This window comes from Aspergillus ochraceoroseus (assembly GCF_002846915.1).
Source record: "Aspergillus ochraceoroseus IBT 24754 chromosome Unknown P175scaffold_3, whole genome shotgun sequence".
Lineage (NCBI taxonomy): Eukaryota > Fungi > Ascomycota > Eurotiomycetes > Eurotiales > Aspergillaceae > Aspergillus > Aspergillus ochraceoroseus.
Genome location: NW_024468478.1, coordinates 1,199,024 through 1,222,113, shown reverse-complemented (window position 1 = coordinate 1,222,113; position 23,090 = coordinate 1,199,024). Strand labels below are relative to the sequence as shown.

The following is a 23,090-nucleotide window of genomic DNA, read 5'->3' as shown; positions in this document are numbered from 1 at the left end:
CCTTAGGCAACAACGCTCCTCACTACATGCTCGAACTCCTTCCTTGTAATTTTTATCTTTGTCAACGTCTTATGATATCGGGGTTTCTTCTTTTTTTATTTATGGAATCCAGACAACATAGAAAGAATTATGGCCGCGTCACAGGTTCAAGCAATGCTCCGATTCCTCTCCCAGGATGCCAAAGTACCTTTGGCATCGGCGATAGGCAAGGTGATTGAGCTTCAAAAAGCAGACCTTACCACGTACGGATGCCGACAACTTCATCTACCCACGTTAACATCAAATATCTAATGTTAATGCAGCCCCGACCAAATATCGAAAGGGAAACTCAAAATGCTACAAGATATCTTTAAAGATGACAAGCTTGCAAAACAAGTGATGAATGCCGCAAAAAGAGTATCCAAAAAGCGCGCAGCGCCAACAGGGAGTGAAGAGAGTCAACCCAAGAAGAAGTCTAAAGCTTCACCCGGAGGTGATGCTACTACCCCATTTGCTATCGAATGTGCGCTGGGGCTTCCACTCTCGTCTGCCACCGAAGGAGAGCTCTCAAAAATCGTTCTACTCACGAATCGGGCACCGCTTGTGCTTGCTTTCGCTGTCAGTATTTTAAGGTATACAATGCCAGAGCAGCCGATTTCCAGCCGATTGAGTTTGGCACAGGCCGTTGTCAGTGCCAACAGCCGCTCGAAAGCTGTTAGCTTAGGCCTTGAAAGTGGGAAGCCTGCCGAAGAGGAGGGTTGGGGCGAAGGCCAGCCCGTGATCACGGTACTAGGCCGGGACATCAAGGTTCTGAAAAGGTGGGACTACAACCCCCGAGAGGGCCAACTTGTGGAAGGGAATCGCACGCATGAATCTGCTGCAAATCCTGTCTTCCTCGACGATATGCTTGGAGAATGCCGCTCAGGTGACTCGGACCTTGCGCCACCTCTATGGGGGGTTGACACCGAAGCATTAAGAAGCGCAAATCGCTCTGGTGCGAGTTCTAAACCCGATAAACCGCTTCCAATATTCACGCCACAGTCAGCGCGTTCTTATCTTCTGAAGTCCTTTATCCGGGCTCCTAGTGAGAATACCAAGGATACCACCGCTTTGAAAAGAAGAAGCCAAACTCAGGTTGTGGCGGAAAAGGAAACGTGCTTGGGCCATTTGCTACACTGCATTGACTTGGTGTCTCGATCTTGGGCTCCAACTCTTAGCAAGGATGAACTTGATAGACGGGCTTGGGCCTGGTACATACGCGTCAGACCTGATGTTCAAAGCGGAGTAGGAGGTTGGGGAGAGAAAGGGCCTGTGAAGCTGTCGGATATCCTAGCCCTCAAAAGACTGCCGTAAGAACCGCATTACCTTCCCAAGATCACAATTACGGACTCCTTCTACTGACAAGGCTACCAGACCCAGATCCTGAGGCTCTTCGAAGTATTCCGGCATTTGATTCTAGAACACATGGCCTAGATCCTGGGAGATATGATAGGACGCATACGCCAAGAGCAACCCTGTTATAATCTTTTCCAGGTTCCTCCTTTGTACTCAGGACGTCTGGATAACACCACCGAGGCCATGCTCGAAACCTGATAGAGAAGCCATGTACAACTGCTTGGGGGAAGGCGGTTGAAGCCTTTCGCCTCTCATGTACGAATAAGGCCTGGGTCCGTGGCTGCGGTGTCATTTCGAGGTTATTAATATTGCGCTGCTGCGGCCTGGAATCTGCACTACGATTCTGAAACAAGGTCCAATGTGTGCACGACTTCTAAGATGATTTTCCCACCCGAATGAAGGAAAATATTCTACGCGAGCGAAAAGAATGAATACAACTGCTTTTTAGTCAAGGGAAGCAGGCTATGTCTGTTGGATGCGGTGGACCAACTGGGTATCCCAATTCTCGTGGCCGAGACAGAAACAAAATAATGAAATTTCTGTTTAGAGATCCTCTCGGGTCGACCGCATTGGGGTTCTCCCATCCGAGAAGATCCTATCCATGGGTCTTTGTCTCCAAATTCGCATTCTCAAGATTCTAGATGGGGATAAATGGAATATTTACAACAATTAGTAGCCCACAGATGCCCAATCTGCCCACAAAGAGAAAGAGAGCAATAACTAACGTTTCCCAGCAACTCTGATGATGATGATGATGACAATGACTTGTCCGGGATGCAGCAGAGCAATGGTTCGTCTCCCACACTAGATTTCCGGGTCCATTCCGATAGAGTTTTCCGCCCCAGGCACCATGGCTCTACAAGTCCACCTAGACTGCCCTTTATAGATAATTCAGTTTTTTCAAGACTGTTCCAGTTTTCATTCTTTGGTAAGGGATAGATGGAGATGACTACTTGCGGAACCTCTAGGTTGGCGAATAATTTGGCCAACCAAGTTTTTTTTCCCCCTCGCGTTTGCTCTGCAGACGGCATCTAGCGGGAAAAGGATCCGATCCGCAGACCACCGAGAACATACAGAGTATTACTCTAGCGGCTAATTCCTTGAAAGAAATCGAGGTGGAAAAAGGTCCCCTGGTTCTGAAAGTTGATTCAAGTTAGACGGAGGTGTTTTCGAGACGACTCTGTCAATAATGATAGGCTGTTTCCCGTTTCAGGTCACTCATGCTGAGTACGAGTTCGATCTCTTCCCACGGCAATGAAACCATAATACGGAGTAAGCCAACACCTAGTATTTGGAGTCGCAGACAATAGGAATGTTAAACAAAAAAAAACCTCAACAAGAGTCGAGACTCAATATCGCCGATTGGGGTCTCCAAGCGACGACCCCATCAAACCCACCAAAAAGAAGGCTAGTCCTCTCTGGGAATACTTTCTTCCTCAGGCCCCCAGGCTGCTACTCAGGTGCTCCCTCTCACTTTCCTCTCCTCGCTCTCTCTCCCTCTCCCTCTCGCCATAATAATCCGCCATCTTCCAATAACGACCAGCCATCACGACCATCTCAGCATTTCCATCGGTTTCGCTCTCTACCCTGCTCTCATCCTTCTCGCCGTTCACTCGTTATTTTATTGCCTGGGCTGTTGTCTCTGTCGCTCTCCTCTTCCAAGCCCCTCTTCCCTAACCCCGGCCGCTCCTTCAACGCTCTCTCACCTGTTTAATCACCCGTCGATTCAGGTGACTGATCGTCCCGATTTCTCAGCCAGGCTGACAGGCCTGGAAAGGAAGCCCGACAGGGCTGTGTAGCGCCATGTCTGGGCGTTTTTCCTCCGACATTTCTCGCTCCTTATCGCGCTCCTCGGAGTATCCGTCGGGTCCTGCTCGCGATTCCGATTCAATGCATCACCCTTCTACGCCTGGTTGCTCATCAAATCCCAACGTTTTCTCCGACGAATATTCGTTAGAACCTCTAGATTCGGAACAGTCCACTCTTACTCCTCGAAGCCAGTCTATTTCATCCGTTGCCTCCTCACACACCCTTCGCTCCTCCCTACCTCTCCACCCCGAGCCTTATAGCACGACAATCAACGATACCAACGATGAATTGCTCGAGAACCCCTTTGGAGACGAGGCTCGCGTCTCCTTCGACGAAGAGGCCCTCCATCGATCCAGTCTGCCCCAAAAAGGATTCGATTTAGCGTATCGCAACTCCGTCACGTCCAATACCACCTCTGCTTCTATGACGCACCGCAGCCAAAGCTCGTCGTCCCGCTTCTCGATCCCACCTCGTGCCCTCAGTCCTTACACCGGTGCCACAGGACCTAGTCACCCATACGCGATGTACCCGCAGGTCGGCGTTAGTCGCTCCCCCAGTGTGACGACCACCTCAACCCTCCGTCCTGTTGATCAGCCATTGGGTGACTCGACTGCTCCACAGCACCCATATGCCATGTATTCACAGAATGTTGTTGTGGAGGAGGGAATGGACAACGCAGCGATACCTTTGGGCTTTCCTGGTCACAACCAAGAGGCCTATCATCGCGCCCTTGGTCGAGCTGACGACGATGTGGCAGATTTAGTAGGACCTGACGGCCATATGGAGCAACTTCCACCTTATTCCCGATACCCCGACGGCGCTTCCCCGAAGTTGGAAGATTCTCTCGATATCCTTCCAGATGCCGCAATTATTCTAGATCACCCCCCCGACGACCATAATCAAGACCTCGCAATGTCCGAGGTATCCTCTCGGACACTAGTCGCTGATAATCAATCTCAGGGACGGGACAGCAGAGGAGGAGGTGTAGCCCCAGTCACTGGTGTTATGGCATTTGAAGAAAAGCTAAAGCGCAGGGGCAAAAAGAAAGTGTGTTGTGGGCTACCAATCTGGACGATAGTATTAATTTCTGCCGTTATGGTCGTCGGTGGAAGCATCGGGGGTGCCATAGGTGGGATTTTGGGGGCAAGGAGGGCAGCACAAGAGACGAATTCCAATGATGATGGCCCAAAGATTGTCACGGTAACAGCCAATCCACGGACAGACGCAACCCCCATTTCTACCACTCCGTATAACGTGCTGCCGCTTCCGACCGGCCAATGGTTGATCCCAACAGAGCCCAGGAATCAGTCTAAGTTCTGTATAGTTGACCCAGACTACACGCCATCATGGGCTTGTGCTACCCAGAAGTCAATTCCTATTAATGTCGCAGGTACTGATAATGCGAGAGTGATCGATTTTGAAAGTGACCCCCTCAGGAAAACACTGACATATGGTGCCCAACTACCCTTCTTCTCGAACCCTTCACAACCGCTCAAACTGGTGCTAGACTCAAGCGATTTGAGCCTTGGCCCAGCTCTCTCCTTCTTCACATTCTTCGACAAATTGGTCATTGTCCCAGAAGATACTTTCCCATCAACGTCCGTCTCAAAACGGGCTGTATCGGAAGAAGATATATTTATCAGCGTGCACCACCGCAAGCGGTCGACATACGTGGGTGATCGGCCGTGGTTTTGCTGGTGGAATAGCACTGCGATGGAATTTTTTCTGTACCTGAATGAGACAACCAAAGAAGCACGATACAGCTCCTTCTCAAATCTTGTCGATGCGAGTACCACTACCTCTACCGATAGCTCTACTGCGACCGATAGTAGCCAATCAACGAGCACGAAGCGGGATACATCACTGTCGAATTATCCTCGCAGGATCAAGATTGAGGAAAAGCGCGATTACGCCGAGGCTCAATCCCCATACTGCCAGCAGATGCAAGTAATGGATGACGGTTCAATCGAAATAGTATCGCATGAGACGATTGGGATCAGCGTTAACGAGCCAACGCCAACGACCACACTCAAGGGTGTTGGGAGTGCGACCCAGACTTATACGGCCAAAGCACAATATCAAAGCATTTGTTACTGTGTTTCCTTGACGGACTAGAAACAAGGCAGGCATCATTGTCGGACTCCCAACCCCCCAGGTGTCGGCGTTATCATGGCGGTAATAACATCTTGAATGGTCCTCTTGTGTATATGAACAATCGATTCTTGCGTGCTCTGCTTTAATTTTGTTGGCGCGATTCATGGCCCTGGCACTACGGATAGGAAGCAACTCGTATGCTTTGATTTTACCCTTTTCTTTCTGGTGACTTGGAGAAGTCGATGATATCATTTACTCGATTGGGATTTCTGGAATCTTGGGATTGTTTTCGGATTGGTTTTTATTCTTCTTCCATGCTCGCTCGAGGGGCAGTTTGATGGCGTTTACGGATGGTTACGGTGCATAAAGCATGAAGGGACCCTGGATATTTCCACGTACAGAGTCTATGTTTACTTTTCTGATCAATTGCTTTTGGCCTTTTTCCGCTTTTTTTTTCTTGGGTAGTTTACTTGGGAGGGTATGATTTTGCCATTTTGATGGGATATGCCAGTGTTAAGCTGGTATTGCCTAGGCACTTCCGCTAAACATGCTAGTGGAATATAATTATCACTATCAAACAGTTTTCCTTCTCCCTTTCTTTGATCCTTGATGCCCATAGGTACTCTAGCTGAGAGCGCTGGATTATCCCTGAGGACTATGACGGAGGTGAACGGCATATCAACTATCACGTAAAGTAAAATTCAGGTGAAATCATCCCTTCCGGGGCTGTGTCAGCGTTTCTGTCCCGGGAGTAAGTTACCTACTGGATAACTACAAGGCCACCACCTCCTGACACCGAACCAAGTTCTGAAGATGGCAATCCACGCCCAGATGTCCCCGAGGACATTCGGCAGCACAATGAAGAGGAGATCGGCGATGTGATAAGCCGTTTACTCAAAAGGTTCATAAGGGGTTTTGGAAAGGTGTTTAAGGTTAATGTTCAGTATGTCCTGGTATAATGGTGTTGAGACTCTACATGTGATTTGTCCTGAGAATTAAAAGATTTAACGACATCGATGGGAAAATGATGGTTGTTTGGACACTCCATACTTTTGCGGTCGGCAGAGATTCTGGCCACGTTAAATCTTTAGAGCAGATGATGTGGATCTCCCGCGTGTTGGTTCCTGGACTCGCCGCAGCCCCCGTATTGGAATCTCCAAAGTCCAAGCAACCTTCCTCTAGCCATCCAATCCACCTCGCAATCGCTTTCTATCGCCATACTATCGCCGGTTCGCTTGTTTCACAGTCAAGATGAGCGCAAATAGCAACAAGTACTCTGTCATTCTCCCAACCTACAATGAGCGGAAGAACCTCCCTATCATATGCTGGCTCCTGGAGCGCACATTTCGAGAGAAGTGAGCTCCCCCCCTTCTTCTTCTTCTTCTTCTTCTTCTTCATCTCTCACAGAGAACATTTACTTCAATTACTCGTCTATTGAAGCAGAAAATAGCAAAAGGAAGCTAACAACTCATCTTTTACCAACAGCAACCTAGACTGGGAAGTTATCATCGTCGACGACGGCTCCCCCGATGGCACCCTCGAAGTCGCCAAACAACTCCAGAAAGTCTGGGGCCCCGAACACATCATCCTGAAGCCTCGCGCAGGCAAGCTCGGCCTGGGAACTGCCTACGTCCATGGCCTGCAGTTCGTCAGCGGCAACTACGTGATCATCATGGATGCCGACTTTAGCCACCACCCGAAATTCATCCCAGAGATGATCCGCATCCAGAAGGAGACGGACGCTGATATTGTGACCGGTACACGGTACGCCAACCGCGGAGATATCAAGGGCGGTGTTTATGGATGGGATCTGTTCCGGAAGTTCACGTCGCGCACGGCCAACCTCATTGCGGATGTGATGCTCATGCCTGGCGTGAGCGATTTGACTGGCAGCTTTAGGCTGTACAAGAAGAGCGTGCTGGAAAAGGTTATCTCTAGTACCCAGAGTAAGGGGTATAGTTTCCAGATGGAGATGATGGTCCGGGCAAAGGCCATGGGTTTCAAGGTTGCTGAGTGTCCGATTACTTTTGTGGATCGGTTGTATGGAGAGAGTAAGTTGGGAGGCCATGAGATTGTGGAGTATCTTAAGGGAGTGTTTACCTTGTGGTTGAAGGTTTGAGTTTTCTTCTTGTTTCTATCTTTTCCTTCCTTTTGGTCTTCCCTCGGTCCCCCATTATATTCCCCGATCTTATTATTATTTTTCTTTATTTTTCTTTATTTTTCAGATTTGATCATGGCCGTTCTGATAACTCGGGCATGGAGGAATCATGAGTCTCTAAACTTCCTACCCTCCGTCTGCGATGACCCCTGCATCCGTTTTCCTATGTCATGTATATTAGAGTGGCAAGATTTCCACTGGATCTATCATCTCATAATATCTTTTCCCTTTTTGGTTTCTTTGTTTTTCCCGTCCTACATGTAGCGCTGTCCCTCCTCAAACCCGGTTCAGATAGTTGAGAACCCTGTCGATCAAAAAGTCCTGTCCGTCGTCTTTCACATTGTGACTCGCGCCTGGAATAACCCCGCTAGCTTCATCGTCCCATTTCTTCACCCCTCCAGCATCTGTTGCACGCTTCCACCGTTGCGTCAATGCCTCCTTATCGAGATTCTCTGGCGCATACTCATCATTCCCAGAATATAGCACCACAAGCGTCGACCGCAAAAGGCCACGCGATGCAACCCGCCCAAAAGTCTCATTCAGTCTTTCATCCGTCAAATCGGAGCTGAACAGGTCATCCTCTGCCGGCTTCGCAGGACTTTCAGGACTCGCCAGACTCCAAAACCGTCTCGCATTCACAGGAGCCCCAGACGGTAACCCCACCTTCTCCATAAGCTCAATCGGACAGATAGTCCGCGCAGGCTCCTTCTGCGCAAACTCCACCAGCTTCTCCCAGGCATCCTGCGCCTCAGAACTCCCCTTGGCGCCTGTCAGCATCGCCTCCCGATCAGACACGGGGGCCTGCATGATTGCCCCGTCCACGGGGGGACGGACGATTTGCTGGAGCCCGTCAATATCCGGGTTCTTGGGGGCAGGGTTTGCCGAGTGCAGGTAGTGCAGGACATCTTGGCTGCCGGTGGAATGGCCCATGATGACGATTTTCGCGTCATCTTGCGTCTTGAGCTGTCGGACGTAGGACACGCATTGGGCGATTTCTTCAACATCTCGGTCCAGGCTACCAACACCCCAGCCGTCATAGGAGGATGTGAGTACGAGAGAGAAGAGAGACCAGTCTGTTGGTTCAAGGGCCTTGGCGATCTCCTCTACGTAGGGGACGGTGTAGAGTCCGTCCGTTAGACCGCCAATGAAGAGCAGACTGTTAGGTTTAGGGGGTGTAGATGGTTGGGCGAATTCAAACGCGACTAGACGGGGAGCCTGCCTTTGGTTAGCTCTCTGATGAACATATCTGGGGGGGTTCAATTCGTCCGTACATAGTTGTGTAGGACACCGGGGTAAGATGGAGCCATGTTTATCAATGTTTAGATGAATAATGATGTTATAATGGCTTTATGGAGACGTAGTTTTGATGATGAGACGATTCTCTGCTTGTGTCTAGTAGATTGAATAAAGAGCAGTTCGATGGAAGCTCTAGTTACTGTTTGGCAAATGGATGGAATATGAACGATAAAGCAGTATAAATAGGCGGGGTCCAGTTATTGATCAATCTGTCAAATATGGATTTCCAAATGCCCCACTGTGCAGCGAGGTCGTCGAAGAAGATGTTTTAGAGCATGAACAATTATTGACTTTGGGAAGAAAGGTAAGTAATAATAAACTTCTTGCCTCTTTTCTTTTCTTCCTCTTCAGCACAACTTGAAGCTATACAGATGCAGGATTCTGAAGGACTCATCAATCGTAATCTTCAATACCGTCACAGAGCGTAACATAACGCCAAGGCTGACGCTAGACCAAACAAAGACTCGTGAATGGATTCATTTCACTTTTCATTCTTCACTTCTATTTTTGCTTAACTAACTATTTTATTTATTTTTCCATCTTTATCCTTGTCTTATTTCTCACGACTAATGGGCTTTCTTTAACTCAAGACTCTCAATTCGCTACTAGAATACCATGTGTCTTCATCGCTGAATCAGTCGCAAAACAGCGGCTATCTATGATGCTAGTACTTGCTGGTGTATCGGGATACCAGGATACCTCACTCATGTTATGCTATACAGGCTAACACCCCTGTGAACTGAGATCGGACCAACATGCCCCGCGCTCGTAGATCCAATCGCTTATCTGGTGCGCCGAAGAAATACGTCGAGGATCCTTTTGCTAGCGAGGAGTCGGAGTCAAACTCCGTAGAAGAGACGGGGGCCCTCTCACGAAACAAGGGCAAGCAGCCGGTGCATCAAGAGTCCTCTGATGAGGAGTTCCAAGCACCACCTGGGGAAAATGAAGACGAAGAAGAAGAAGCAGAAGAAGGAGGAGAAGAAGAAGAAGACGGCGACGAGGATGATGAAGGCGTCGCACCCGAAATTGAGGATGAGGAAGATGGGGACGGGCAGGGGGGAGGAGGAGGTCCTCTGCAGCGTCGTAAAAAGGCACTGACTTTCTCTCAACCGCGATACAACAAAAAGCGCCACGCGGATGGCACAATTGCTCTTTCTGGGGAAGAGATGCACTCGCGAGGTACCTGGAATCCCACGGAGCATGTGGCTAAGTCGGTGCATCTCCAGGTTGTCTTTGGTATTGATGACAGAGACCTCCTGGCTATTCTGTATTCCAGGAGTCGGTGGCACCGGGGCCTTGACTCTGGGTTCCCAAGTCGCGCCTCCTTGAATGAGGCGCAGAAACTACCAGACTATACCTATGGCGCGACGTTCGGTCTGGAGCCAGAGGACCTGAAGAGGGAAAGCACTCGTGGCTGGGACTGGTACTATGGACATGGAGCCGGGGAACGGTTTGGAAAACGACAGCGGATTGAACGCATCAAGGAAAAGGAGGCTCGTCAAATTTACATGCCTACGCCTAAGCAAGGGAAACATACCGTCCTGGTTGGGCCCGCAAATGATCAAAGAGCATACACCATAGGACAGAACGAGTCCTTTGATTTTGGGGATGCATGGACGGGTGCGTCCCAACAGAAGAACCAGAAAGAAACAGGCAAGGTGTCCGCCACGGACTCATCGAAATCAAAAGGACTGAAGAAGAAGAAACGACAAGGCTGGATTATCAATGTCGGCAACCGCATCCAGTGCATGGCGTGGGCTCCGAATCACAACGGGCTTAACCAGTATCTGGCGATTGTTGCTCCGATCTCGAAGGAGCAAAAAGAGATGTACCCTGATCCGTTGAAGGACCACGCCGCCCCAGCATTCAGGGCGTCAGCGCCGTACCCATGTGCTCTGCAGCTTTGGGCTTTCAAGGCTGAGAAGGGCGAATCTCTCACAAGGACTATTGATATGGGCTTCAAGCCACGGTTACGTCTAGCTTTGTGCACCAATTGGGGTGACTTGAGGCGGATGGCTTGGTGCCCCATGACCCGGGAACCGCGGGATGAAGATGAGGAAGATACGCTCAGGAACGTCGGGCTTCTTGCCGGAGTATGGGGTGATGGCTATGTTCGCGTTATTGATGTTAAATCTAGCCGGGATCCCAACGAAACTGATTTTTGTATGTCGCTACTCCTTTCCTACTTTCTGCCCAGTGATTCTATGGGCTAAACACTGACATTTCTAAAGATAGAGTTGACTCTCCGGTATTCGAAGCTAAGCCTCCATCGACCGTGTGTACCTGCGTAGCATGGCTGTCTCCAAGCGACATTGCTGTTGGCTGTGCGAACGGGTTTATAGCTGTTTGGAGCATCGCGTCTGGCGTGGTGCAGGCCGTACCCCAGGCATCTCAAATTAACGCCCTCCCCTATTTTTATGAGCCAGTTCATTCAACATACGTCCTTAGTGTCTCCTCTGCGTATCCAACCCACCCTCTTCTAGTGGGGAGCACATCTATGGACGGGGAAACACGGCTGTCATCACTTCTCGATTACCAGAAAGACACGGTGGAAACTACACGCATGCGGGTTGGATCGCCTCACCTATCATATTCGCCCTGGTTACAGTCTTTCATCTCTAGCGATGAAAATGACTTTGTAAGGCTGTTGACTGTGCGTCGGTTTTTCACGACAACAGCGGTTGCCAGGCTCCCCAGTACTGTTTCCACCCTGGCGTCGTGCAGCTCCTGGCATCCGACTCTACTTCTCGGATGCACTGGAGGAGCGGTGATTGCAACGAATCCCCTGCGAAGGCTTCTGCATGCCAAGGAGAAGCAGTGGCAGCAAACTTGGTTCTCCCATACCTGGACACGAGGGGATGATTCAAGCGGCTCGGGGACAAGTCGGTTCCACGACGGCTACCGGGCCGAGAGTATTCGTCTTCTGCGCAACATGATTGGAGATCGCAAACTGATCAATGGTACAATGGTGATTACTATTTTTGAGGAAGAGACCCACGTCACGGCGCTGGCGTGGAATCCCAATCAGTCATATGCGGGATGGGCTGGTGCTGGTGTGGGGTGCGGGTTGGTCCGAGTTGAGGACGTTGCGATATAACCCCAGCCTCTGAAATCTCTTTTTCTTATTTTTTTTTTTTTGGCCTTTGGGAGATGGGCTCAGATTTCGTCATCGCTTTACCCATTGAGTCTGCGTGTTACGTACGGCTCGCCTACCCTGCATGGCGGCATGCAGTATCATGCTGATTACCCGTATGAACGATCAGTCTATTTCAATTCAAAGACAACCGCAACTATCTCACATCACCAAGATTTGCAATATCGCAAGCAGATCACAATGGAGGATTTCATCCCAGCGGTGAGTTAAATCGAGCGGTATGAGATGAATGCGGTCCGAAGTATAACAGCCGGGCACACTTATCAGACATGCAACCAACCTCCCGAACCGAAACTCCCGTGTATGCGTTGTTTTTGTTTCTGGTGACCGACACTATGTAATATTTAGGTACAACCGACATTGCGTGTTGAGCAGGAGCATGCAGGAAGAAAAGTCTCTCTTGGGAAAACCTTTTTGACTTTATTCTTCTTTCCTTTGCCTTTTCCGTCTCTATTTCTATTTCTAGTTCTATTTCTATGTACTGTGGGCATATTGTATAGCCACACCGTTGAAGCCACAGCAGTAAACGCCACACTTCAGTCACCAATCACGAGGTTGTCTCCTGTGCGACGGATGAAATAAAGTGGAGTTATCACATTGTTCTTCCTGCTTATTGTTCACTCCAAAGTCTAGTCTGCCTGAATAGCTGATTAAGTAGGGATCAACTATTCTGTAACCGCCAGGGAAAAAATATTGTGGCTGGCGGTCCCATATGGCGATAGACATTGCCCCAGCCTCCCGTTTATATTCGGTGATGGCTGTCAACCAAAAACATCATGGCTTCACCAACCTGCTCTTGTGCATGGCAGAAGATGGGTCTGCATGGCAGATCATTATGCAACTGCAGATCCAATCTATTCTTTCTTTTCCAGTGGACAACTTGGTCGGTGTGATCCACTGGTCAGGGTTGATAAATTGCTGGCATCCTTTCTCTTGCCATTCTTGAATCTTTCAACTATCAGTTCAAAGCTCACGAGTTGAGAGATATCGTTGACTTCGACAGCCTTTGGTTCGGACTTTTGCTGCCTTCTACGACTGAGCGCTTGTTCTTTCCTTCCATATAATTTATTTATATCTATACATATATATCGACGACATTACCTCCCCACCAACCATGCATACCTCGACCATCGTATGGCTTGCCCTGACTCTGGCTGCTCATGCAGCCCCCGTACTCCATTTCAAGCCAAATACCACAGTCGAACGCAGAAGTGAAGGATATGAGATTGTCAATGTTGGCGGAGATCCCAGTCCTGTCGTGGCCCCGGTGATGGAAACCGTGACTGCTCCTGGTCCTCCCCAGGAAACAGTAACGATCACTATTTCACAAACCTCCTTGCCCACTTTGGCGCCCACTTGGACACCTTCTTTGCCAACACCATGCAGCAGCAGCAGCAGCAGCAGCTCCTCACTCGTACCATCACCAAGCAGCGCTCCAGGTATTGAGACCGTCCGTCGTCGCTCCACTACTATGGACAAGATTGCGCGTATGTTTGGGAAGTCTATAGACCACTCCAACGACACTACGTCTCAAGTCTACGTTCGCAGCAGTAATGAAACTTCTTCCCATCTCAATACACGCGGCACAAATGTCACCGAACATTCGCTTCTCCCTCGTGGCTTGCTCAATGCTACCGACTCAGGAAGCACAAAGCTCACGGCTAGAAGCTCAAACGGCACCACTCTACAGGCTCGAAATTTGACTCAGGGAAGGTATTAGGCGCCTTTTTTCGGCCCCCCCCATTTAGCTTCATTTGCTGCTGTTTTGAGCTTTCTACGACAAGACATTTCATGACAAGTATGAAAATTGACGATTATAATGATGAGCATACGGACATTCATTACGGCTTCGGGATTTTTGGGTTATTCAATGAGACATGATGGATAGGAGGAGGTTCAGGTTGTACTTGATCATGAAATACATGTATCTGGCGTTTTTTTTTGTTGTTTATCTTACCTTGGGGCCTTTCTTTCTCCGATATATTCTTGAACCAGATGTTCTAGATTGATGTACAATTGCATGGAGAGGTTTGGATAACAAGATGAATACCAAAAGTACCAAGTTTTGTCAGGTATGGTCATGACAGCTGGTCTGTTACATGACATTACATAAATAACATACAGAACCTGATCTGGTCGCATGTCTGCTGCAGTTTCGATGGTTGGAATCGAATGTTCTGTTAATTTATTCTCTACCTAATTCTTCTTCCCTTTTCCTCGCTTTCTTATGAATTAACTTCTTTTCCTCTTTGTACATCGAAACTTAACCTCCCTGCGATCCTCTCTCTCTCTCCCTCCGCTGTCGTCCCTCTCTACCCTCCTCACTTTCGTCATTGAACCACTGCTTGCTCCACTCCCCTCCCCCTGTGCTGTTTACCGCCTAAATCCCCCAAAGGCCACTGCTCCGACAACGCCTAGTTCTCTATCGTTGAGTCCGCATTCCCCTCTTGTCAGAGCAGATCACCCACGATGGCAACCCCGGTAGTGGTTCCCGAAGACCAGAGTCGTCTCCTGGAGGAGGCATTGGGGGTGGTGCGCCAACAGTCGGCTATGATGCGAAAATGTCTAGAGACACCGGGGAAGTTAATGGATGCGCTCAAGTGCGGGTGAGTTCAAGCTCCCAGGCAGCAGGGGATATATGCCAGCACTATAACTTGTGCGATGGCTTTTTCATTTCATTTTTCAATTTTTTTTTTTTCGAGGGGATATAGAAACTGACATCATGCGTTGCCGTATTCTAGGTCTACACTTGTCTCTGAGCTGCGGACACCTAGCTTGGGGCCCAAGCAATACTACGAATTGTACATGGCCGTCTTCGATGCCCTTCGACACCTCTCCGTATACCTGAAAGAGAACCACCCCGTCAATCACTTGGCAGACCTGTACGAATTGGTCCAATATGCAGGCAATATTATCCCACGACTCTACCTTATGATCACCGTCGGAACCGTGTACATGTCCGTGGAGGATGCCCCGGTCAAGGAGATTATGAAGGATATGATGGAGATGAGCCGAGGCGTGCAGCACCCCATTCGCGGATTGTTCCTGCGATACTATCTGTCCGGCCAAGCGAGGGATTATCTCCCCACGGGGACCGGGGATGGTCCTGAGGGTAACCTTCAGGATTCGATCAACTTCATTCTGACCAATTTCGTGGAAATGAATAAGCTTTGGGTGCGGCTTCAGCACCAGGGTCCCTCTCGGGAGCGGGAGAAGCGCATGCAGGAGCGCCGGGAGCTGGAGTTGTTGGTTGGGAGCAACATTGTGCGCCTGAGCCAATTGGTGGATCTGGAAACGTACAAGTCTGGTATTCTGCAGGCGCTTCTGGAGCAGGTTGTTCAGTGCCGGGATGTCTTGGCGCAGGAGTATTTGCTTGAAGGTACTGTAGCCCGGAAGGGTAGATTTATCGCTATGAGTGCTAACTTATTCATCGTAGTCATTACCAAGGTGTTTCCCGATGAATTCCACCTCCACACGCTTGACCTGTTGCTCTCAGCAATTGCACGACTCAACCCACATGTGGATCTGAAGAAGATTGTTATCGGACTGATGGATCGCCTCTCATCTTATGCGGCCCGGGAAGCAGAGTCCTCTATCGATCTAGACACCAAAACACAGAAAGAAGAAGAAGCTGTCACGAAGCTCCTCGAAGACCTCAAAGTTTCCGACGAGCCCAAGGATAAGAAGCCCGAGGATGCTCCTACCTCAGCCCCTGCTAAGGAGAACGGCGTAGAGCAGACTTCGGAAGGGACAGAGGACTCGAAGCCTACAGAAGGGCCAGCACCAAATGGTGCAAGTAATAGTGGTAAGACTCGTGTCCCGGCAGATGTCAAATTGTACGACATATTCTACGAACAAGTCGTCAACCTTATCAAGTCCCGAGGGCTCGCCATTCAAGATACCATGGCGCTGCTGGTTTCACTCGTCAATCTTGCGCTCAACACCTACCCAAACCAATTGGAGTATGTCGACCAGGTTCTCGATTTCGCTACAAAACAGACCGCGGAGTACACCGACCACGCAGACTTGCACTCTGCACCAACCCAACAAAACCTCCTGCATCTCCTCACTGCTCCTCTTCGCTCCTACGTTTCGATTTTCACAGCGTTGGCTCTCCCACATTATCTCTCGCTTTTGGCTTCTCAGTCTTACCCTACTCGACGATCTGTGGCAGGTGAGATCGCTCGAAGTCTTCTTAAGAACCAAACCCTTGTCACAACCACAGAGAACCTGGACCGTGTCCTGCAAGCTCTCAAGGTTTTGATTAAAGAGGGAACACAGCAAGGTGCAGGATATCCTGGCTTGCAGTCTCAACGACGAGGCGAAACGGATGAGACTATTGAGGAGCAAGGGTGGCTGGCAAGAATCGTCCATTTGATACACGCCCCAGAAAACGACACTCAGCTCAAGGTAAAATATCATCCTCGTTCTCCTTCACTTCTCGATCTTCCTTCTAACTAAATAATCCCAGCTCCTCCAAGCCATTAGAAAAGCGTACCTAGAGGGCAATGAGAGAATCCGATACACAATCCCCGCCATCATCAGCTCTTCGATCCGCCTCGCACGGAAACTTAAGTCCCGTGAGCACTATGATGACAACTGGCAATCACAGTCGTCAGCACTCTACCGATTTATGCACCAGTGTGTCAACAACTTATACCAGCGCGTCAACCCAGGTTGCGCCGATCTAGCACTGCGACTATTCGTCATGTGCGGCGAGGTAGCAGATCAGACCGGCTTCGAAGAATTCAGTTACGAGTTCTTTGCGCAAGCCTTCACCATCTATGAGGACTCGATTAGCGACTCTCGAGCTCAGTTCCAGGCCGTCTGCATAATCGCTGGGGCCTTGCACGGCACCCGAGGCTTCTCGAAGGAAAACTATGACACTCTTATCACCAAGGCCGCACTCCATGGAAGCAAGCTCCTCAAGAAACCCGACCAATGTCGAGCAGTATACCTAGCCAGTCACTTGTGGTGGGTTGTCGAGAACCCACAACGAGGCGAAGAAGATGCTAGCAACGTAAGTACCCTGTCTCCAACCAAACATCCTCTCTTTCCACGTCCACCTATGTCGCTCCCCTTTTGCTAACGACCGGTTAAAAAAAAAAAAAACCAGCTCTACCGCGATGGCAAACGCGTTCTTGAATGTCTTCAACGTGCTCTCCGTGTCGCAGATGCCTGCATGGACACCGCCGTCTCCGTAGAACTCTTCGTTGAGATCCTGAACCGCTACGTCTACTACTTTGACCAGCAAAACGAAACCGTGACAATAAAGTACCTCAACGGCCTCATCGAGCTCATCCACTCTAATCTCCAAACAAATCAGGATGAGCCGAACCCTAGCCTTGAAGGGCCGAAGCGCCACTTCCAACGTACACTAGAGTATATCCGATCCCGGGAATTCGAAGGTGTAGTCACGGATCCGAGACAGTGAGAGAGAGAGAGAGAGAGAGAGAGAGAGAGAGAGAGAGAGAGAGGGAAAGAGAGCGGAATGAAGAAAAAGGAAGACGAAAGTAGGTAGAGAAGGAAAGTGTCGGGGAAGTGGATGGAAACGAGTGTATGAATGACTCTTTTTTTTTTATTTCCTTTTATTTTTATTTTTTATCGTGTGTCATGATATGTGATTTTGCACTTTGCTGTTTTTGTTTATTTATCAATCCCTTTCTCTTCGTCTTTGAGCATGCTGAATAGTTACGTGTAAGATTCCCTTCTGTCAGTCAAGTTGACATTGCTCCCTCTTTCTTGCTTCTGCTTTGAGACGTGTGTGGTGATCCGGACAGGCTATATATTATTGGTGTATCATCATCATCATCATCATCATCATCATCATTCTCTTATTTATTTCCCTGTTCCTGTCTACCTTATATCGAGTTTCACTGTCATAATAGAATCAATCTGATTTACAGTACATGTCTGGTCTCCTCTCCTACATTAGTTAATAGACCATTATTAAACCACCTCTTTTAAGCTAAGCTAAGCTAAGCCAAGGTAAGGCAAGGTAAGGAAGAATAGACTTTGGAAAATATATCTACAGTATCTATATACTAGTAAGTATCCTACCTACCTACCTAAACCACTGGCTGGGCCAAAAGACCACATCACATGCGATACTATCTATGTACAAGTATGTAGGCATCCAGCCACCTGCCCGAACCCCCCCTTACAATTAGGTACTCCGTAGTCATACAATCAATGGCTACGGAGTGCAGTACGTAGGCATCGTGGCACGGTGACCACCACCACACCACCACACCACGCCGTGACAGGTCTACTTTAATTAGTTCGATTTCTACCATACTAAATTCTACGACTGTTAATATACTCTTAATATCATTATTTAGACGTATACTGAACTAGATATCTACCTGTGCAAAGAATTAGATTCAAGTAAAATTACGCGAGTTTTGGCGGATGGGAATAGCTTCAACGGTTTGAAATCGGAGTCAAAAGTCAATAGGGGGTTGGACTAGCTATGCTTATCTACCCTGTCTCTGAAGTACTAACTAACTACTGCATGTAGTCTTAATTAACTGCAAACCTAGAACGGATGCATAGGAACTAGGATACGGGGCTACATAGGATACGGACCTAGAACCATAAAGGCGTATGTGGATATAGGTAGATGCGGTGCAAATAATTTCACGAGGTCGAACTCGATAATGCAATTGTTTTGGACCTAGAGGGAAATTGTTCTCTAGGAAACCGCTGTGTGGGAGTAAGAGATACATGGACATGATAATGCCCTGTAAAGAAAGAAAAGAAAATGAAGAAGAAGAAAGGGAGTTGTAACACGAACAAAAGAATTCGAACGGAGGTACGCGGGATATGAGCACAGCAACCACCGAGGGACATGCAGGGAGAAACGAACAGAAGGGTAGTGTTCAGGTGTGGTTAGTTATAGAGAGGTAGAGGGAAGAAAAGAGGATGAAGGGCGACGATGAAAAGAAGTAAGAAGGAAGGAGGAAGAAGGAAGAAGAGAGATGACATGACATGACGCTTAACCATAATAGAAACCAGGCATTTCATTGCAGAGTGTTCTCGTCCCAAAACGTAGAAGAAAGAAACGGAAACAAAATATGAAGATAAAGAAGTGGTTTCCCCCATTCGTAGTTAATGATGATGATGATGGAAAAATGCCCCGGAACGCCTAGAAACCAGTGGGTGGAGAAGAAAATTGTCGAAGAATAGAGGATGAGGAGGGTGTACCGATCCCGCCAAAGGCCGGAATACTGCTGTGAGGAATAGGGCTTCCGATTTCGCCAGGAGCAATGCTGCTGCGTTGGCCCCCTGCCGCGCTGTTATTGTCTGGCTCGAACTTGACGAATTCGCCTGTCTCGTTGCTCTTGACTGAGAATGATCCGCCTCCGTTTTGGGCGTTGCCTTCCGTATCGCAGATATCAAGCATCTCTTTGAGAGAGATGGAGGGTTCGCTGGAGGGTTGTAACTGCTCAACTTGGCGGAGAACTGCATTCACATCGTGATAGCCACCTACGCCCTTGGAGGGACTCATGGTGTTGAGTTGCTTGCAGGCTTGAATCACGAGTAGTCGAATCGCAACGGGCCGGGAGGTGTGTGCCCGATGATGGACTCCTACTCCGAAGGCATTGTTCGGCCAGCCGCTCCCTAGAATTTCCATTAGTAAACAGAGAGGAGTAGTAAACTTAGTTTCAGGTTACTCACCAGGAACAGCGCCCCATGTCGGATTGCCAGGGAAGGCGGAAGCCCCAAAAGGAATCTGAGTACCCCAGGTACTGCTTCCTACAACAGGACTGACGGGGAAAGCGCCATGTTTGGGAGCTAAAAGGTTGTTAATGTCTGGCATATTAGAATTTAGTAAGAGCTTTAGCTCACCACTGAGAGGATCTGGGAATAGTGAGGGTGCAGCGAAGCTGGCTCGTGCCGGCCCTGGTAAGGATCCAGCAGCGGTGGCTCCTGGAAGGGATTGGGAAAGATGTGATGATGATGTGAATGGAACATCGGTATCATCGAGAAGAGCACTGCTGCCGAGTTGCGCGCTCAGATCATCTACTTCCTTTTGGCCCCCGTACTGCTCCTGTTGAGTGCTGGGAGGGCGCTTAATCGGGCTGGGTCGCGCAATAGGTAATGCCTGCGCGTTCGTGCCAAGCGGAGATCTGTCAAACGAGTTAGAGGGCTGTCTCGAATGACTGTGGGGCAGCCCGCTCTGTTGCGTTGACAGAACCCCGGATAACGGTGGCTGGGCATGGAATGGCAAAACAGGGCCTGGATCAAGGGGGAATCCTCGACCAGGAGGCATCGGTCGAGCTCCATTCATTCCAGGAGGCGTAGGGATACCATTAGGTGCGGGGAAGCCTCGAAGCTGGTTCATGAGAGGACCGGAATGCGGTGGGTATGTGGGTAATTCATGGCCCATCAGCGGCCGAGGGAGTATACCAGACAACCCGGGAGGATTGGAGGGAGAGAAGCCAGGAGGGTGGGATCGGCTCGCTGCGCTGATGGGTGATAAAGGCGTTGAGGATTGTGCATGGTGGAGCATGTAGTGGAGGTGCCCGAGACCTTGTTTGGAGGTGACGCTCGAACCAGATGACTGAGATAAGGGAGCCGATCGTGGGGAGACCTGGAATGGTTCTGCGCTGGCAGGTTGAGATCGGGGAGAAGAAGTATGAGACCCCTGCTGAGAGGATCGTCGGGGACGGACGGGAGTTGGAGCTTTGGGAAGCACGGGCGTCGCAAACTGGTGTAGTGGCGACTGTGGAAAGCCTGAAAGCCCAGAGACTGGATGCAGGTTGCTCGGAATGGGAATTGGTTGTTGGCCTTGATGCGACATGCGTTTGGCTTGGAAATCACGCCGCTCCCGCTCTTCCAGCTCAGCTCTAATCGCGGCATCCCGATCCTTTCTTGCCTGCTCCTCTCTAGCCTTGCGTTCGCGCTCTTGCTTAGCCTTCTGATCCTTGAGCTCCCGTTCCTCCCGCTCCTTTCGTCGAGCCTCCTCCCGACGTTTCTTCTCCTGTTCCTTCTGTTCGCGCTGCTTTCGCTCCGCCTCCGCCTGTTTGTCTCTCTCTTCTCGGAGTCGTTTTTGTCTCTCAGCTTCTTTGCGAGCACGCTCCTCCTCCTGGGATTTTCGTTCAGCCTCTCGCTTCTTCCTCTGCTCCTCTCGTTTCTTTTTCTGCTCCTCGAGCTTCTTCTCCTGCTCCGCTTTCGCAGCAGCTTCTTCCGCAGCCTTCTCTGCCTCCCGACGAGCCTTTTCCTCTTCCTTGGCTTGTTTTTGCAGTTTCTTCTTATCCTTGCGCTTTTGGGCCTCTCGAGCTTTCTTGGCATTCCGTTGTTCGTTTCGATTTTCCTCCTCCATAAGCTCTTCGATCAGTTTCTGCTGGCGTTGTTCCGCTACTTTCTCCCGGTACGCTGTCAAAACCCGTTGTTCGAACATCCGAGCTGCAAATATTTGAAACATTCGTCGACCCTCTTCCATACGCTGTTCTTCCGTCATCGCATCCTAAAACCCTGTCAGCCCTATTGTGTTACAGTTCCCAAGGCCTAAATCAAACCATTTCATCTTCCTCGTAGTCTTCCTCCTCCTGGCTGTCATAGTCCTCATCCTCGTCATCATCATAATCCTCATCGTCTAGGGGGCCGTGATTATGACCACTGTGAAGAGACTGATGTGCTGCGGCTATACCGTATTGTGTATCTTCCTCACGCTGCATCCGGCGTTCCGCTAACTGCTCCATCATGTCGATGAAATGTTTCCCATCGTTTTTTAGTAGGTCATCTGCAACTGTAAGAATACCGTCTGAGTCCAAGGAAGAGCAGACAAGAAAGCAGAAAAAAAAAAGTCAGCCTGTTTTTTTTCAAGGGAAATCAAACCCGGTATTTCCAATGCGTCTTACCTTTGACAGTTAAACTATTCCCAAAGGCGAAAAAGTCTGCGCGAGCAGCACGGGTCTCTTCATCCTCGAACTCGTCGTCACTGTATGGCTCATCGTCTTCTTCATCTTCGTCATAGTCGTCCTCCAAATCCTCGTCATCTTCCGGCAACTCGTGGATGCGGCCTCGTGAAGGATGGAATTGGGCTTGTGTGCGGGTATGTTGACTAGGCGGCCGTAACGGGGGTTGATACAGTCGGGGTGGCGGAACGATTGGCAAGTTTCGATCGAAGGTCCCTTGAGTGTTGTTGGCGTACTGTTCGAGCTCTTCGTAGTATGCATCGTAAAGCACTTCAAGTTCTTCTTCAATGGCGGTTCGTTTCCTCCCGCATACCGTGCAGCTACATGAATGTTTTTGCTGCTCCTTCATCTTTTTCAACACTGCATCCTTTTCTACCTTAACAAGCTGGCGGCGTTCCTCTTCACCCAGCTCTAGCCAGAACGTCTTGATGTTCTCTCTTTCTTCTTGCGTCGATGTATTCCATATGCTGCGGTCTTTGCTCGACTTCGCGGCAGGTCGAGATGCGAAGTGCGGGGGCAAAGGTGGGGGAAGCGGATGCGACAGAGAGACAGAGGGAGTCGATAGAGGAGTGGTGGAGCTTTCATCGGCCATCTGTTGCGAGCCGCTGTGACCTTTCTTTCCTTTCTTCTTTTTCGATTTGCGGGTCGTTGTCTTTGAAGGATCGCTGGGACTGTTTTCCGTCGACCTCGGTAGTTTCTGAGCGTCATCATCATGTTCAATAGATACATCGTCATTCAAATCGGCATCATCGATATCATGATCGTCAGAGAGACTGCCTTCGGGGTCGATCGGACTCGAGCCGTTCTGTACTGAAGACATATGTCCGTTAGCGGCCTGGCGCTCCGCGGCCAAGCGAGCTGCCTGCTTTTCCCTGCGCTTCTGCTTTTTGCGATTCACCGGTACGGGCGTTGTATCTAGTGTTGACATGTTGCGGGGGTCGTTCTCGCCGTTTGTCGAACATGTAATGGCCGTGATGGGCACATGGCTGGACATTGTGGAACTAGGAACGGGTCCGGGCGTTGATTGGGAAGGCATAGGAGCAGAGATAGATTATAGATGGGCAGTATCGAAGACCTATATCTCGTTTGGTCTTCCAGCCCAGCCACACACACACGCACACACTGTCTCTTGTGCTGTTGGCAGAAACGGAGAGATAGAGAAAAAAAACTGTTAGAAGGGGATCGGGGGATCTAAAACGAGTGGGAGAAAAAGAGGCTCGTCGGAAAAAAGAAGCAGAAAAAGCTTACCAGCAAGCTCTCTAGGCAGGCAGATATAGGGAGG

The 23,090-nt window shown here is 49.5% G+C and overlaps 8 protein-coding genes across 8 annotated transcripts; 6 read left to right on the top strand and 2 right to left on the bottom strand.

Moving 5' to 3' along the window:
• Positions 1 to 129: 129 nt before the first annotated feature.
• P175DRAFT_0434368 (uncharacterized protein) lies at positions 130 to 1,332 on the top strand (the record flags this gene model as incomplete). The annotated part of the gene is made up of 2 exons (XM_040893657.1): positions 130 to 242; positions 303 to 1,332. The coding sequence occupies 2 exons, from the start codon at positions 130 to 132 to the stop codon at positions 1,330 to 1,332; spliced, it is 1,143 nt and encodes a 380-aa protein (XP_040753077.1).
• A 1,932-nt stretch (positions 1,333 to 3,264) lies between these two features.
• P175DRAFT_0434495 (uncharacterized protein) lies at positions 3,265 to 5,298 on the top strand (the record flags this gene model as incomplete). Its single annotated transcript, XM_040893663.1, has 1 exon — positions 3,265 to 5,298. One exon carries the CDS (start codon positions 3,265 to 3,267, stop codon positions 5,296 to 5,298), a length of 2,034 nt encoding a protein of 677 aa, XP_040753076.1.
• Positions 5,299 to 6,528: 1,230 nt separating this feature from the next.
• P175DRAFT_0492316 (dolichyl-phosphate beta-D-mannosyltransferase) lies at positions 6,529 to 7,396 on the top strand (the record flags this gene model as incomplete). The annotated part of the gene is made up of 2 exons (XM_040895883.1): positions 6,529 to 6,632; positions 6,763 to 7,396. 2 exons carry the CDS (start codon positions 6,529 to 6,531, stop codon positions 7,394 to 7,396), a joined length of 738 nt encoding a protein of 245 aa, XP_040753075.1.
• A 132-nt stretch (positions 7,397 to 7,528) lies between these two features.
• On the bottom strand, positions 7,529 to 8,945 carry P175DRAFT_0195202 (uncharacterized protein). Its single transcript, XM_040892558.1, has 2 exons — positions 8,707 to 8,945; positions 7,529 to 8,650 (listed from the first exon to the last, which is right to left on the bottom strand). The coding sequence occupies exons 1-2, from the start codon at positions 8,740 to 8,742 to the stop codon at positions 7,712 to 7,714; spliced, it is 975 nt and encodes a 324-aa protein (XP_040753074.1). The 5' UTR covers positions 8,743 to 8,945; the 3' UTR covers positions 7,529 to 7,711.
• Positions 8,946 to 9,486: 541 nt separating this feature from the next.
• Positions 9,487 to 11,828, top strand: P175DRAFT_0508611 (transcription factor TFIIIC subunit TFC6; the record flags this gene model as incomplete). Its single annotated transcript, XM_040898365.1, has 2 exons — positions 9,487 to 10,894; positions 10,963 to 11,828. The coding sequence occupies 2 exons, from the start codon at positions 9,487 to 9,489 to the stop codon at positions 11,826 to 11,828; spliced, it is 2,274 nt and encodes a 757-aa protein (XP_040753073.1).
• Positions 11,829 to 12,999: 1,171 nt separating this feature from the next.
• P175DRAFT_0531198 (uncharacterized protein) lies at positions 13,000 to 13,605 on the top strand (the record flags this gene model as incomplete). Its single annotated transcript, XM_040899851.1, has 1 exon — positions 13,000 to 13,605. The coding sequence occupies one exon, from the start codon at positions 13,000 to 13,002 to the stop codon at positions 13,603 to 13,605; it is 606 nt and encodes a 201-aa protein (XP_040753072.1).
• A 501-nt stretch (positions 13,606 to 14,106) lies between these two features.
• Positions 14,107 to 17,791, top strand: P175DRAFT_0500557 (vacuolar protein sorting-associated protein 35). The gene is made up of 5 exons (XM_040896982.1): positions 14,107 to 14,491; positions 14,627 to 15,264; positions 15,322 to 16,295; positions 16,357 to 16,905; positions 17,002 to 17,791. The coding sequence occupies exons 1-5, from the start codon at positions 14,355 to 14,357 to the stop codon at positions 17,317 to 17,319; spliced, it is 2,616 nt and encodes an 871-aa protein (XP_040753071.1). The 5' UTR covers positions 14,107 to 14,354; the 3' UTR covers positions 17,320 to 17,791.
• A 1,241-nt stretch (positions 17,792 to 19,032) lies between these two features.
• P175DRAFT_0508609 (putative stress response protein Nst1) lies at positions 19,033 to 22,802 on the bottom strand (the record flags this gene model as incomplete). The annotated part of the gene is made up of 5 exons (XM_040898364.1): positions 19,033 to 19,508; positions 19,566 to 19,682; positions 19,737 to 21,357; positions 21,410 to 21,654; positions 21,752 to 22,802. The coding sequence occupies 5 exons, from the start codon at positions 22,800 to 22,802 to the stop codon at positions 19,033 to 19,035; spliced, it is 3,510 nt and encodes a 1,169-aa protein (XP_040753070.1).
• Between the last annotated feature and the right edge of the window lie 288 nt (positions 22,803 to 23,090).